Consider the following 14,786-nt stretch of genomic DNA (forward strand, 5'->3'; position numbering starts at 1 on the left):
ATACGAAAAAGAGGAGTGAATACTCAGTTTATAAATATATTATAATAGTAATATAATACATCCATATTCATTGATGGAATGATGTCAAAAAGATGCAGTGAGTGTGTGTGTGACAGAGAGAAAGACAGTCCATTTCCACCCTCAGTTATCCTCAGGTGGACTCAGGCGCGTCACGAGCTCGTGAAAACATCCGGGGCTGTAGCCCATGAAAGTCCTTTTCAGAGGGGGTTCCGGGGTTTTCTCCCCCGAGAAAATGTCTGAAATCTGGCTGATGAACATGTCATTGTGGCTGGTTCTCTTTTGAGAAGGAAAAGAAAGACCAGTGGTCGTGTGTGAGAAAGTACACAACAGACCCCAGCAGCCAGAATGAGACATGAGAACAGCCTACAGCCTCAGAAACACGGACATGCACCGACCCGGTGTCAAGCGGACCGGGCTGAATCCACTGCAGGTCTGAAACTGTGCAAACTAAAGGACATCACTGCTCCGCGACAGTTTCTCTCCCGACCGGTGTTTGGATGTAACGAGTGACCTGTTTACCGGACACTCTCAGATAAAAGCATCTAGGAAGTGAATCCTCGTGAATGCCTCCATGTTTAGTTTTTCATGACTGTTAAACATTACGGCACCTCCCTGATCAGTCTTTATAGTTTTGTTTGAGGAAATGTGTCAGTGACGTTTTGTATGTTGCTTGATGTTACGGTAAACAGGGAGAGAGTCAGTTGCTCTTCCTGATAATATATTTCTTTATTTGAAATATAATTCGTTTTCTAAATATATCCATTTGTTTTTGAAACCTGCTTGTGCAAACACCTGTGCGTACACCTTTATTAGAACCCCACTAAAGAAAACAAAAACCCTTTTTTACTCCCTGGTAGTGATGCCATTGTGGGAAAATAAAGTTATAAGAGATTAACTCGCTGCGCCACCAGCCAGTAGCCTACCTGTCACCCTGGTGCTGCGGTTAACAGAGCCGTCATTTGTTTCTCCAGAATCAAGCCAGCCGCACTTACATTTGTAGTGCGCCCGTATTGTGATATTTATGGTGAATTCATTGAACGGCTGAACGGCTCAGAGTGACTTCCGTCATAGACATGCTTCTACCTCAAAGGTATCCCCATGTAGCGACGTATAGGCCTATACATGTTATTTATCACAATTAATGTGGAAAAGGGCAGCCGGTGTCGTCCTTCCAGCTTCTGGTGATGTATTTGTCTTTTTGTCCCCAGGTGGCTCTCTACATCTTTGCAGTGCGTTTGAAATGAACTGCAATGTCACTCAGTATCCTGATCAAACAGTGTACAGCATATCAGACGAGTTTCGTGTCTCAGACATCGGGGCATCCGACTGCCATTACTCATACACAAGTGTAAGTGAAACGAGCCACAATAGTTGAGCTCATTGTTTTCTTGCTTTTCTGATGAAATACTGTTGATAAACACAACACTGTATTCTGTACTTTAGGACCGCGTGATTGCAAATCACAAGGAAAACATCCCTGGGTTAGTGAAGAGCAACACCGCCAACGATCTCGTCACCTACAAATGCTTTGCCAGTGTCACCTTTAAACGAACCTGCCTCTCAGAGGTAAAACGCTTTTAAAACGCGTTTACCGTGAAAAAAATACAGTATTACTGCTATGACATTGATTATCACACTATATCGGCCCTTTGTTTCTTCTCCACAGGGGAAAGGTTTCGTGGCTTACTGTACGAGTGAGTGTCATTTCCTGTCAGACTTAACTGTGTGTGAGGGCCGGGTATTTGTCATTGTCATTGTAAACATGTTGTTCTACCATTTACCTTGTGTCCGATTGTCTCAGCCGCTATCTTTGGTCGTCATTTTTAGTGTTTTGCTTCATTTATTTTGAAGTGAAATGTGTTTCCATTCATCCAACGTTCTGATGTAAGAATGTCTTCTTTTGACAGTCAACTGCACTCATGATGCCCTCAGATTTCAGAAACATGAAGGTAGGAGAGACTCCATTACATCAGTCATGACTACATAGTTATAGTTTTCCCACGGTCATTGCAGTGGGGTCCACAATAATTTCACATAACCAAACTGTGATATCCTGTTAAATGTGGATTTTCCCCAACCTCCTCTTACATTTATTTACATAACTCATACTGTTAGTTTGCTTTATTTATTAGTGTGTATTTACATCTATTTGTGTATGATTGTCAGTGGGGAGAAAGAAGGACGGAGGAGGGAAGAAGGAGCAAGAGCAGGGAGAAGCAGGTGAGAAAATGGACATATAGTGAATAGAGGCAAACAAAACAGTAACTGTAACTCTTAATGTTTGATGTTCTTCTTTTAGGAGTGTACGAATAATAGTCCAAAATTACGTTAAAATGTACATTTTCTGAAAAACCTTTTGGGCTCACCCCTAAAGCTCTGATCCTAGAATCTCCCCTGCTCTTATAAGGGCGGGATCACACTGTCCTCCCGGACCACGACCCGGACTCTAGGGTACTTGTCCCCCCTCCCTCTCCCCCCCGCGCCCCAGCCCCGTTTGTACTCACACTACCTGGGCCTCGGCCAATGCTTCTTGCTGTCCATACGCCATCACGCCGTAACACGTCACACGCATTGATCGCGTGTGTGTGGCTTTGTTTACAAATCTTTCCACAGACCTCTGAGTTTTTGTGCGTCTTGTCGACTGTTTTTGAATATTTTCATCCGACCAAATCTGCAGTAAACACAACGTGAACCTTTCACCACCATTGTTGTTGTTGTTAAATGTCCGCGCATGGTCCGTCCTTCTATTTACATGTCCGAACAGGCGGACATAACGCTACTGCCGTAGGGCTCGTGCTCGTGCTCGTACACGTGCGCACGCTCGTGCTCGTACATGTGCAAACGACTCCGCTAAAGCCCACCTCTTTCAAGCGGGCCGTGGCGGCCCAGCTGGCCCCAGTTGAGCGCGGAGCGGGTGCGCTCACACTACTTAAAGGTACTAGACTTTAGCTGAAAAACCGGTTTTGGCCGCGGCCAAAAGGATAGTGTGATCACGCCCCTAAAGGTACTAGACTTTAGCTGAAAAACCGGTTTTGGCCGCGGCCAAAAGGATAGTGTGATCACGCTCTTACTCTTTGTGTTTCCCGCTCTCAGCATGTGGAATACTAATGTAAGGGCGTGATCACACTATCCTTTTGGCCGCGGCCAAAACCGTTTTTTCAGCTAAAGTCTAGTACCTTTAAGTAGTGTGAGCGCACCCGCTCCGCGCTCAACTGCGGCCAGCGGACCGTCCACGGCTTGAAAGAGGTGGGCTTTAGCGGAGCCGTTTGCACATGTACGAGCACGAGCGTGCGCACGTGTACGCGCACGAGCACGAGCCCTACGGCAGTAGCGTTATGTGCGCCTGTTCGGACATGTAAATAGAAGGAGGACCATGCGCGGATATTTAACAACAACAACAATGGTGGTGAAAGGTTCACGTTGGTGTGGTGCGGAGGTGGAGTGTTTACTGCAGATTTGGTCGATGAAAAGATTCAAAAACAGTCGACAAGACGCACAAAAACTCAGAGGTCTGTGGAAAGATTTGTAAACAAAGCCACACACACGCGATCAATGCGTGTGACGTGTTACGGCTTGAAGGCGTATGGACAGCAAGAAGCATTGGCCGGCCCTGGTAGTGTGAGTACAAACGGGGCTGGGGCGCGGGGGGGAGAGGGAGGGGGGACAAGTACCCTAAAGTCCGGGTCTCGGTCCTGGAGGACAGTGTGAGCGCGCCCTAAGTTTACATCATGTGTCTGTACTTCCTGTTTGAGTGAGAGAGTGAGGAAATGTTGCAAAAAATCTGTGAGTGACAACACTACTGCAACAACATGTGCCTCAAAGCATTTTCCATTCATTACTAATAGACAGAAAGTAAAAAAGTAGTCATTTGGAAGCCGCCCTAACAGACAGCACTGTTTGTCTGACCTTTGACATCCGACCCTCAGTGACCGTAGAGCAGGCAGCCACCCACATATGAGGACTTTTCACACAAACACATTATTAACCCAGGGCTAACCTTTATGACTCACTGACTCTGCAATTCTACCAGCCCTGTCCGTTTGACCATGTAACCAAAGATGTTTTAGAATCTGTGTCACATGTGTTTTGGCAGAGACTATTGTGAATGAGAGTATGTGACTGTATAATACAGGCCAACAAAGGGGTCTGTCAAATGGCTGTTATCTGTGTAAATATTTAATGTTAGCAAAAGTGTAGTCATACACTATGCTAATTTAGCTTCTCATCCATCCACATGACATCCGATGCTACACCTCCAAATGAGGCCGCGCCCACTCAGTTGACCTGAAGTGTATGTTAATTAATTCCATTGGTGCAGCTTGAAATGCATCTTTATAGATGAGTCTAAGAGCGCCACATGTTTCCCTGTTGTGGAGATTTACATTCAAAATTCATTGCAGCATGGATCACAGTAATCGAATAAAATAGGTAAAAGCAGTATGTAAAATGTTGTTGGTACTTTCAAACTCTTTTCTCCTGACAGTGGTTTCCCAAAACATCACTGGTGTTGCTGTTGGTGTTGCTGTTGCTGTTACTGTTATCCTGGGGCTGGTGGTGCTTGGTTTACTGTGCTATAAACTCAAGGATAAAATTGCCAGGTATTTCTTAATCACGTCGGTATATAAAATGACATGTATTTCCCCTCATCTCACAAGTTGTAAATTGTACTCTATTTTCTTTGGTAGGGCATGGAGCCGCAGCACATTCAGATGCATTTATTCTTCTGTGATGATGCAGAACATTGACCCACAAGCAGTGGATTTGGAGGCACGAAATTAGCAGACAGACTTTCTTCTTTCACCTTTCTACAAGGGACGTACTGTAGTTTTAATCAAACTCTTCTTTTCACTTGATCAGTTACAGTGGTGTCATGATTTGATCCTTTTATGTGCCTTCCATTTTCAATTTATCATCTCAATTTGTTATCATGGTAGACTGCCAGATTAGTTTCTTAGCAAATATACTGTGGCACACTTGAGTCTACTTCTGTATTAGGATATATTCATGCTAACAATAACAGTATGTTCCTGCTTTTTACTGCACTACTCTTTACATTTAGCCAAAATCAGTGCGATGTGCCTTACTTTGGGAACCATTTTTTCCCTGTCTTAGGGCGGACTCACAATGTCCATCCGTATCGTGCCCCGTGCTTTATGGTACTTGCTACTAAGACAAGTCAAACAACCAAGTCCAGTTGCTTTGGACTTAAATTTCTTTGGGGATAACGATGACCTGGACAAATGAGGACGTTCACAGGCTTATGTTGGTATCACTTTGGACTCAAAGACTTCCGTTAGATGTCTCAATGAACTGTAAGCTTTATCCAGTGTGTCACTGCTCCTGGACACATTTAAGTCAGAATCCAACACAATTTTCTTTAGACGGTGTATATACGACTTGATATGGGAGACCGTCACTTAAAAACCTCCTCATTTTGTCCACATATGGCCTTTATCAATCTCATGCTTAGTGAGAAAGGTTTGAAACATTTTCGTCTGACCTTTTATATTTTACAAAGCAGCTTGTGTCACTAGTGTGATAATACTTACACAGCTGGTGGTCTGACTTACTGGACGACTGTTTGCACAAAGCTCGCCTTTGTCCTAGGCATTTTCCCCACTTTTGCAATCCCCACTATCTATTTTACAAGGGCGCTGTTGGCACCGCCCAAGACAATTGTGTTTAGTTTAAAGAAATTCAAACAAGCCAGAAAGTGTTTGTTCCCTATCTCTAAGTTAATTGTCTCCAACACTAACACAGTGCTATAGAGAGAGGTCCAGAAATTCAAGACTACAGGGCTAATAGTTGGCTTTGATGCTTTGGTGCACAAATAAAAAGTTATCCACATCAGCAGTGGCAGTGGGAGCAGACGGACATAGACTCCATTTATCCTGGCATTAAAATGCGTCTCGTATCCAGATCAGTGTTTTCAATAGCTTGTGCAGTAGGGTACAGTAGAAGAAGCACTGCAGATTGTATCCATATGTGACTCAACCTGCAGACAGGAAGTGCACTTCATGGACCAAGGTCCAGCAGAAATATATGAACTTCCCCAGGTCCAGTCAGATGATACCTGATATTTCTATGCAGATATACATGGGCTAACATATATAAATATATGAGGAGCTCTTTTCCAAAACGCTATAAATCAATTTTAATAGTTTTCAGGAAAATATTTTTTTTTACCTAGACCCACACATTTGGTAATATTCAATGTATCTTGTCAAAATGCTTTATGGCTCAGTCTGAACATGTTGAACGGACGGACAAGACAAAAAACTCTCCCGCTTCACAGCGCCGCCATGTTGGATCGCAAAGAACGTCACTGAATTCTGATTGGTCGAGAGGATGTATCGCATTTTTAGGCTAAAAATAGGTTTGGCGCTGGTCGCGGTTTGGAAAGGAACTGCATCTTGCGGACCATTTTAAATAAGGAAATATAGCGATTTGGCATGAAACCTAGATAAAGCAGTGAATAGGTTCTGTATACAGCAAAGTGGCTCTAACTCATTTTTTAAAATTTGGCATTTATCTCGAGCTCTTCATATATTATATGCTATGATTATATAATTATAAATACACCACAGGTTTTGCATGCCATAATGTGATGCGATGAAATCCTGTCTAATACAGTTGTTTATAGTATATATAATATGTATATAGTGTATATAGTATAGTTGTATTGGATTGTGAGGTGGTTGAATTAGAGGAGCCTCGCATTGCCAGACCTCTCTCCACAGTGCTGTGTCAGTATGGTTTTAGCTGCACAAGTTAGCATTCAGGTATAGGAGAAAAACTCTCTGAGTCGTTTGTGATTGGTTTAAAGAAATACAAAGATCTTGTGCGGTGCTGATCTCCGGATGCAGCGACGGTGCTTTTGTGAAAAAGATTGAAGAAGTGGAGGAGATAGCCTGACATCCAGCATGTGAGAGGAAGTCAGCCTTTATCCGAGTACTGGATGTACAGTAAGCTACATCATGAGTCCCTCCGTTTACTCTGCTTTATGAAATTTGTATTTTATAATCTTTCATCAAATCAAAATAAAGTTTCTGAAATAAAAATCTACCGTTTGTTGTTGTTGTTGTTTTTAAATGTGATAGGTTTTCATAGCAACAGGGTGTGGTCTAATATCTGGTGATAGGCTTTTGCCACTGACAGTGGGTGAGGTTGGTCGAACGACAGTGAAGTCACTGAGCTGTTTGCAAAAAATTTGGAAAAGAGTCCTTCACAGATCTGCGCTGTAACCTGACACTACCCTGCTTCCTCTCTCTGTCTAGGCAGATTCAAGTTACTAGTTTAAGGTGTATGAACTGTAACCAAAGAATATTACAGAAGACTAAAAGTAGTGAACACTGTTCTGATATAAGGTAGATGTATTTTTTCATTAGTTGTTTGACTGAATGTCAAATAGTAAGTATTTGTCAATAAAGTTTAATGATATAATCTACAGTGCATGTGATTAAGCTAACCACTTTTAGCATAGCAATTTATTATATAAAACACACTGCTCCACTTCTGATTCACTAAAGTGGCCTCACCTTTATGAGGGCAAGTCATGTGACAGCTTTCTAGTCAAATTGTTATCAGCGGGTGTATAGACCTTTTTAATGGAATTCCATTGCTAGGCAACAGCCTTGGTCCTTGTTAACTTCCTGTCAGCTGATGTCGTTCACATACACAGCAACAGGAAATAAACTGGGACCGTTTTGGAATGTTTTTGTTTACAACGATGAAAAGGTCCATAGACATAGCAGAAGAGGTGTGTGAATGTTCAAATTGATAAAAGTATGTTGTCACAGATGTGGTCACTCACAACATAAACAGTGGATTCCTCTGGTCAAGATTAAACCTGGTGCGTGTTGAACAGCAGCAGCTGAGACTACCCACTGCTCAGAGGTTACTGGAAGGGAGAGACTAAACGTTATGAGCAGAGGCCTCCAGCCGGGGAGAGCAGCACGGGGAATTCCCACTCGTAAATCACAAGAATCACTCACTCAGCACTATGGACTATTTTAAATAATTTGTATCTTACTTTTACTGATTTGCCCAGACGAAGGTGAAGCCACTTGTACCCGTTCCAAACTGCTGAATAAACCTATGGAGGAAGTAGTGGAATATTGATCATGCTTGTGTATGAACAATGAACCTGCCACTGTGTTGTTGTGTTGTTATAAATCTGCTGGTAGCTGAAGTAGCCTTTCCAGGAAGCATATGCACATATGACCATATTTGGGCATTTCATATTAGGCTACGATGTAACCCATGGTCTCAACTCAACGTGAAAATGCTGAGTCACAGACTGGATAAGATATAACGACCCTTTATGTGGGGAATCTGTTGAGCCATAGTGGTTTGCTGTGATGTGAATCATTTATTTGACATGTTACATTTCATATCCGTGTATCCTTGCATGCTTGATAAATTACTGAAATGTGTGTGTCACTTTCTGTCTCAACCTCCCCACTGTATGCATTGTTTATGCTTCATCATCATATCCGTCTGGACAGATTTAATTTTTCTGCCAGTGGTCATGTTACAGTTACAGTTGTCTGTAGAGTCTCACCTGCAGATACCTCAAGACCTCAGCAAATAAAACCTGAATGATCTTTATGGATGGATACTGTGATGGTAAAGAAGGAATATGTTCATTTTTAATTTTTGTGTGAATTCAATAAACCTTTAATAGCAGAACTGCAGAACATCAATGTTAAGAGGAAGAGTTTTTTGTAGCAGTGCGAGTGACTCCCACCTGCTGACGGCAGAGGGGTAATGGATCTCTGAAAAGCCTGCTGATCACAGTGAGGACAAAGCCAACATGGTGTGCACGTTGGTTTGAACTTGTTAGAGTATTTAATACAGAACTGTGCTACACAAGCACGCATTCCTTGTTGTTAAGATGATAAAATGTCTATTGCACTAAATGTTTCAAGTGTCTTTGCATGCACGTTCTCTTTGCCTGGATCAACAGTATGTCCTTGGATCATATTGTATATTGTTTTGTAAAGTGTCATTCACCCAAATCACAAATATAAGCCCAAGCGTGATGTACTGAGGTTTCGATCAGCTGTTTCCCATGTTAATGAACTTTCACATTGGCGCTCCTCACATTTTGTATGGATATCAGGGTCAAGCTCAGTTGGGGTATTTTTAAAATTATTTTTCAACAAAATATACAAAGGCAATATCTGGGTAAACCAAGTCCAACTAAGATTTGAATATTCTCTTCAACCTTCACCAAACATTGACCCTCAAACTGAACTGAACTGAACCGGACTGGGAGTTGGTTATGTCGTCCTACTCCTTTTGTAACATTTATTTACAAATGTATGTTGCTTTTTTGTTCCCCGTTCGCCTATGATTGACTATCTTCTTTTTGTTGTTGTTTTTTTCTTTTAAAATATATTTTATTGTTTATTACTTTGATAAATATTCACAAAGTTTATTATTTTCTATTCTAAATGCATCAGGCACCTTTCACTGCTCATCTCGTTTCTGTCAGAGTTCTTGTTACTGTATATTATTATTATTATTATTATATTATCTATATGATATTATAGATATTGCAAGTTGCTGCTGCTCATGGGGGAATTGTTGGATATCTGTTAATGGTAAATACCTTGAGTTACTTACTCTGAATAGAGTGTGACCTGCTCTATTAGTAAAGTGTCTTGATAAATATTCACAAAGTTTATTATTTTCTAATAATAAGTTATTAGGATTTGGCACTATAAATAAAATAAAATTGAATTGAATGGTTGGCTGATATTCTAAATACGGGAACACGCGTTGACTTGACTTTTAGAGTTTTCGAATTAAGAGTTTAGTGAATTCAAAAGTCGCTAATTTACTAACTTAAACGTCAACAACGCAAGATCCACGTCTGAACCAGAGGGTCTGAACTTGAACACAGCCCCGTCACGTTCAACCAGTGTGCGTGCGCGTTCTTATATCAAGCACGTTTTGCGCGCGGCCGAGAAAGCGAGCTTGTGTGTCACGGGCGGCAGCACTCGGTGTTTCCTGTCGGCTCCTCCAGGAGGTGAGTCTATTTTAATGCTGTAACATTGGTGCAAACTTCACTTCTCTTGTATCAGTTTACCGCAAACTTAAGCTTCAACAAGCTCTTAAAAACTCAACTTTCACGGTGTTTGCTAAAGATGAAACCGCTGCTGCTAGCTTACATAGCGTTATTGCCCCCGCTGAGTAGTATCCCGTTGGAAACCACCTAAACTAAATGTGTTTATTTGAACCGTTAGAAACGTCACCTAGGAAGTCCGTACGATTTTCATCAAGTTAATTGTCCGTGCATTACATCTATCAAATAGCGAGTTAAAACAATGCTAATTGATAATGACTGTTTGCTGCTTTCCCTTTTTTTCATCAACTTTATTATTGATTTAGAAAATACACCAACAGTGCATCAAAGCATATGATGAGCATCACATTAATAACAATAATAAATAGACGCAGCAGACATTTGCTGCTGTGTCTGAGTGTCTGTGACGACATTCATTCGCTAGATTCAAAACACGCCGGTTAGTGACGCTTTTTACGTCACTCCGGAGCGGTTGGTCTGCCAGGTGGTGCGCTCTCGTCACTGCCGATTATGCTGCGTTCACATGTAATTGGAATTGGGAACTTCCAACTGGATTTGAGTTAAATGTGTTTCAAACTTGTGAAAAAGGAAACAGAAAAGGTCATACAGATAATATTACCAAACATAGAGATACATGAATAACTATTTTACATTTTGAATACATCTTTATTGTTTTTTTCCCCCAAACTCAACTAATTAATTTTTTTAACTTTACACATACCTTTCTTGCATATTCATTTAATTTAATAAAAAATATACTTAAGGATCTATTTTCTTAAGATGGATTTTTTTTTTTTTACATTGATTCAGCTACAGTCGTTTACTTGATAATAACATCTGTAAGAAGTGATCTGATGAATGTGTTTTATTCTTTTTTTTCAACAGATATGGATAACAAAATGACGACAAACTCAATTTTCAATAGGCTCAATCCAACCAAACATTTTACACCTCTGTCCATCTATTCAAGGATGATCACTTATGAGGAAAAGGCCAGTTTCCATCACCAGAGCAACCTCTCAAACCCATTCATTAATCTTAAAATTGATTTGGTAAACAATTGTGGCAAAAAAAGAAAAATAGAGGATGACGGTTATCAGACTCCAGCAAAAAAGGCTTGTAGTCCAAAGGATATATCCCCAGACCTGGGGTGTTTCATGGACTACTGCAGCCCTCCTGCAAGACAGGACCCCCTGTTGTCCCCTTTTGCCATCTCTATGCCTGCTCTGTTGGATAAGACACAAGCTAGTGAAATCAAAGAAATGGTGCTACATTCAGATAATGTGAAATGTGGGTCCTCCACAGAGCCAGGGGTTAATGAGGGGACTGTACCACACGGTTCGAGGTGTGAGAATGAGCCTTTAAATCTTACGCCTGCCTTTGACTGTGATGTTGATGACATCTTGTGCCTAAATACTGTCGCACTTTCTGACAATGGAGATAACTGCATACGTTCAGGTAGTAACACAATTCAAAACAAGTCAGTTTTAAATCCCCCTTTGGCACTCAAACAAGAGTTGGAAAGCGGGGATGGACTAAAGTTGGAAAAAGAAGATGGACTAGTGGAGGAAAGACGAGCGGAGCTTCAGAAAGGAATGTATTTGAGTGTAAATGATGTAGAAGATGATAAGGGTTATTTCTCAATGTCCTACATTAATGACCTTAAAATGGCAAGGAACCTCTCTCCATATGTAAACTTTCAGCTACCCCAGGCTTACTCTAGTCCTCGGCTCAGGATAGGTGACATTGAGGAGCCAGAGAAGCAGAACCACCTGAAATGTTTGTTTGAGCCAGGTTGTCATGAACAACAAGATGTGTCCTTCCCAGTTAGTGATTTGTGTCCTATTGTACGCGGGCAGACACCGTTGGAGTCTAATAACGGTCATGCAGAGCTTTTAGAAGGTGATGTTGAAGAGGTGTGGAATATTGGTTCTCCCATTTTTGAATCTTCCATATTTCAACCCACACTTGATGGAGAGGAAGCCTCTGTAGACACTTCTTATGAGAGTTCATTACCCCTCCAAGTTCAGGTAAACTGTTACTCAAGGTGGTATTCATGGTGTGGTTCTGCACACATGCAGTCATATGTCTGTTTCCTTAGCTGTGATTTTGTACAATATATACTGTATGTTCATACACACACAACTTGTGGGCTTTTTCAAGGTGAAATCAGTTGTGGTGGCTGTTGGTCATCACCCCTCCAGCAGTAAAACAGGAGCACCTGCCCTGCCAGTGAAGACTGCCAAATCAGTTGCGGTGGGTGTTGGTCATCACCTTTCTAGCAGTAAAACAGGAGCACCTGCCCTGCCAGTGAAGACTGCCAAATCACTTGCGGTGGGTGTTGGTCATCACCTTTTCAGCAGTAAAACAGGAGCACCTGCCCCGCCAGTGAAGGCCGCCAGATCAGTTGCGGTGGGTGTTGGTCATCACCCTTCCAGCAGTAAAACAGGAGCACCTGCCTCGCCAGTGAAGACCGCCAAATCAGTTGCGGTGGCTGTTGGACATCACCCCTCCAGCAGTAAAACAGGAGCACCCGCCCTGCCAGTGAAGACTGCTAAGCCCACCAAGCTGAGCCCAGATGAGAACAGAGGTTCCCGGTCTGCCAAATGTGTCAGCCATGCCAGGAATCAAAGGTACTGAATTTGCCTCTGTTACCTCTAGGGGGGGCAATATGACCATATAAAACACAATGTGGAAGTTTTGACCATGGTGGCGTCTAACCTTGATAATAGTGTAATTTAATTATTTTTTTACCCATCTCTTTCTTTGTCATCAATGTCCTAGACTGTCTGTTAGGCATGGCTTTGTCTTCACTTTACTCAGACCTGTGTCTCAAGCAGGATATTTATTGTTTGGTGAATGTGTTAAGTAGCTATTATAGAGCTTTTTTCTTTTTCAGGCTAGTGGTCTTCGACAGGGAGGTGGACTGGGAGCGTGAGAAACGACTGTATATTCATTCAGTTGCGAGGCACACAAATGAACATCAAGTAGCAGATAAAGGTATGAACCTAAGTAGGGGTGAGTGACAACCTAAAACGTATATCCCTTGTTTTTTGTGGTGATGGTATTATATAACAGCATTACATAATTAAAAGGAATACTCCACTGAAAACAGGATTCTACTTAATAGAAAAAAAAAAGCTCATTAATACAAATGTTTGCCACACATTAGCTGTTTTCACATATAAACTCTGCAAAATATCAGAAGAATCAGATCCAGAGTTTCCCTGTCACACATGCAGCACAGAAAGGACATTGACATTAAGTTATCTCCAGATAAACAGGTTCATGACCATCTTTGTGTAAATCATCCTTCTTCATCACCCTAGAAACCTTTTTCTTCCAAAAACATCGACACGCCCACTCACTTGCCATTGATACTGGGTACAATGAGCGGCTGTATTCACACATGGGCTAACCAGGAGATTAAATGTACTTTCTACTGCGGAGCTGGCAGGGTAAAAAAATATTTCATGTCTTATCCAACTGATACAGACATTTGCGTTCTCACATACGGTTCTGCCGGGTAATGTCTAGTTAATTTCAGGATTGCAGTGCATGTGTGAAAGGGGCTATAGACACTTTTTGCGGGCTGCCTAGGTATAGAAACGGCTGCAAAAATGATGTTTAATGAAGTTTAATGACTAACACAAAGCTCTTCCTCCCTGCACACTCTGAAGCAAAACATGATCATGTGCAGGTTAACTGATTAGTCTGTTCTTAACACAATGCTGTAAATGTACCCCAATTGGGCATTTCAGAATGTTTGTAAACAGGCGCCAAGACACTTCCGGGTTGCAGAACGCGAGCAGTTTCCACTGACCTGAAGCTGACCAGCCGACTGCTGTAAACAGTTTTGCACAGTTAAAAACGAAAATGTGTTTGCGGTTGAGCTTCCTGATATCGAGCAAAAAGGTGAAGGGTATTATTGATTTCCTTCAGAAAGAACTTAATTTATCCAGCGGGACCTGTGGGCGAGGAGGTTAAACCAGAAACCAAGCCAGAAACTTAGGTGTAATCATGGACTCAGACCTAAACTTCAACAGCCACATTAAAACAATTACAAAGTCCGCCTACTATCACCTAAAGAATATATCAAGGATTAAAGGACTTAGAAAAACTTGTCCTTGCATTTATCTTCAGCAGCCTCGACTGCTGTAACAGTGTCTTTACGGGTCTCCCTAAAAAGTCCATCAGACAGCTGCTGTTAATTCAGAACGCTGCTGCTTGAGTCCTCACTAAGACCAAAAAAGTCGATTGTATCACTCCAGTCCTCAGATCTTTACACTGGCTTCCTGTCTTTCAAATAATTGATGTAAAATACTTCTGTTGGTTTACAAAGCACTGAATGGTTTAGGACCCAAATACATTTCTGATGTTCTGCTCAGCTACGAACCATCCAGACCTCTCAGATCGTCTGGGACAGGTCTGCTCTGTGTTCAAAGAGTCAGAACTAAACATGGAGAGGGGAGAGAGATTTGAATTGCCTTGTTGTTGAATTGTGCTATACAAATAAACTTGCCTTGACTTAAAGCGAGTGGACATTGTTAAAAGTACGAGTGCTAAGACTGCCTGGTGGAGGAGGAGCGTCTTCTAACGGGGCAGACTGGGAACAAACCTCCATCATCGTGTTTGTGGAGACATTTCCTCACAGATAACAGATCTGTGTCTC

At 41.8% G+C, this 14,786-nt stretch overlaps 1 protein-coding gene across 1 annotated transcript; it reads left to right on the forward strand.

Annotated features, from left to right (window-relative positions):
* The first annotated feature begins 1,067 nt into the window (after nucleotides 1-1,067).
* Nucleotides 1,068-7,015, forward strand: LOC310955131 (uncharacterized protein). The gene is made up of 8 exons (XM_083924885.1): nucleotides 1,068-1,111; nucleotides 1,230-1,369; nucleotides 1,465-1,587; nucleotides 1,688-1,715; nucleotides 1,929-1,970; nucleotides 2,188-2,241; nucleotides 4,505-4,619; nucleotides 4,707-7,015. Exons 2-8 carry the CDS (start codon nucleotides 1,262-1,264, stop codon nucleotides 4,798-4,800), a joined length of 564 nt encoding a protein of 187 aa, XP_083781011.1. The 5' UTR covers nucleotides 1,068-1,111; nucleotides 1,230-1,261; the 3' UTR covers nucleotides 4,801-7,015.
* Nucleotides 7,016-14,786: the final 7,771 nt, after the last annotated feature.

Source organism: Echiichthys vipera (assembly GCF_963691815.1).
Source record: "Echiichthys vipera genome assembly, chromosome: 12".
In the NCBI taxonomy this organism is placed as follows: domain Eukaryota; kingdom Metazoa; phylum Chordata; class Actinopteri; order Perciformes; family Trachinidae; genus Echiichthys; species Echiichthys vipera.

Coding starts and splice junctions, on each gene's coding strand:
- LOC310955131 (XM_083924885.1), top strand. CDS start 1,262: ATGAACTGCAATGTCACTCAGTATCCTGATCAAACAGTGTACAGCATA. Junction 1,971..2,187: donor CAGATTTCAGAAACATGAAG/GTAGGAGAGACT, acceptor TATGATTGTCAG/TGGGGAGAAAGAAGGACGGA. Junction 4,620..4,706: donor CTCAAGGATAAAATTGCCAG/GTATTTCTTAAT, acceptor TTTCTTTGGTAG/GGCATGGAGCCGCAGCACAT.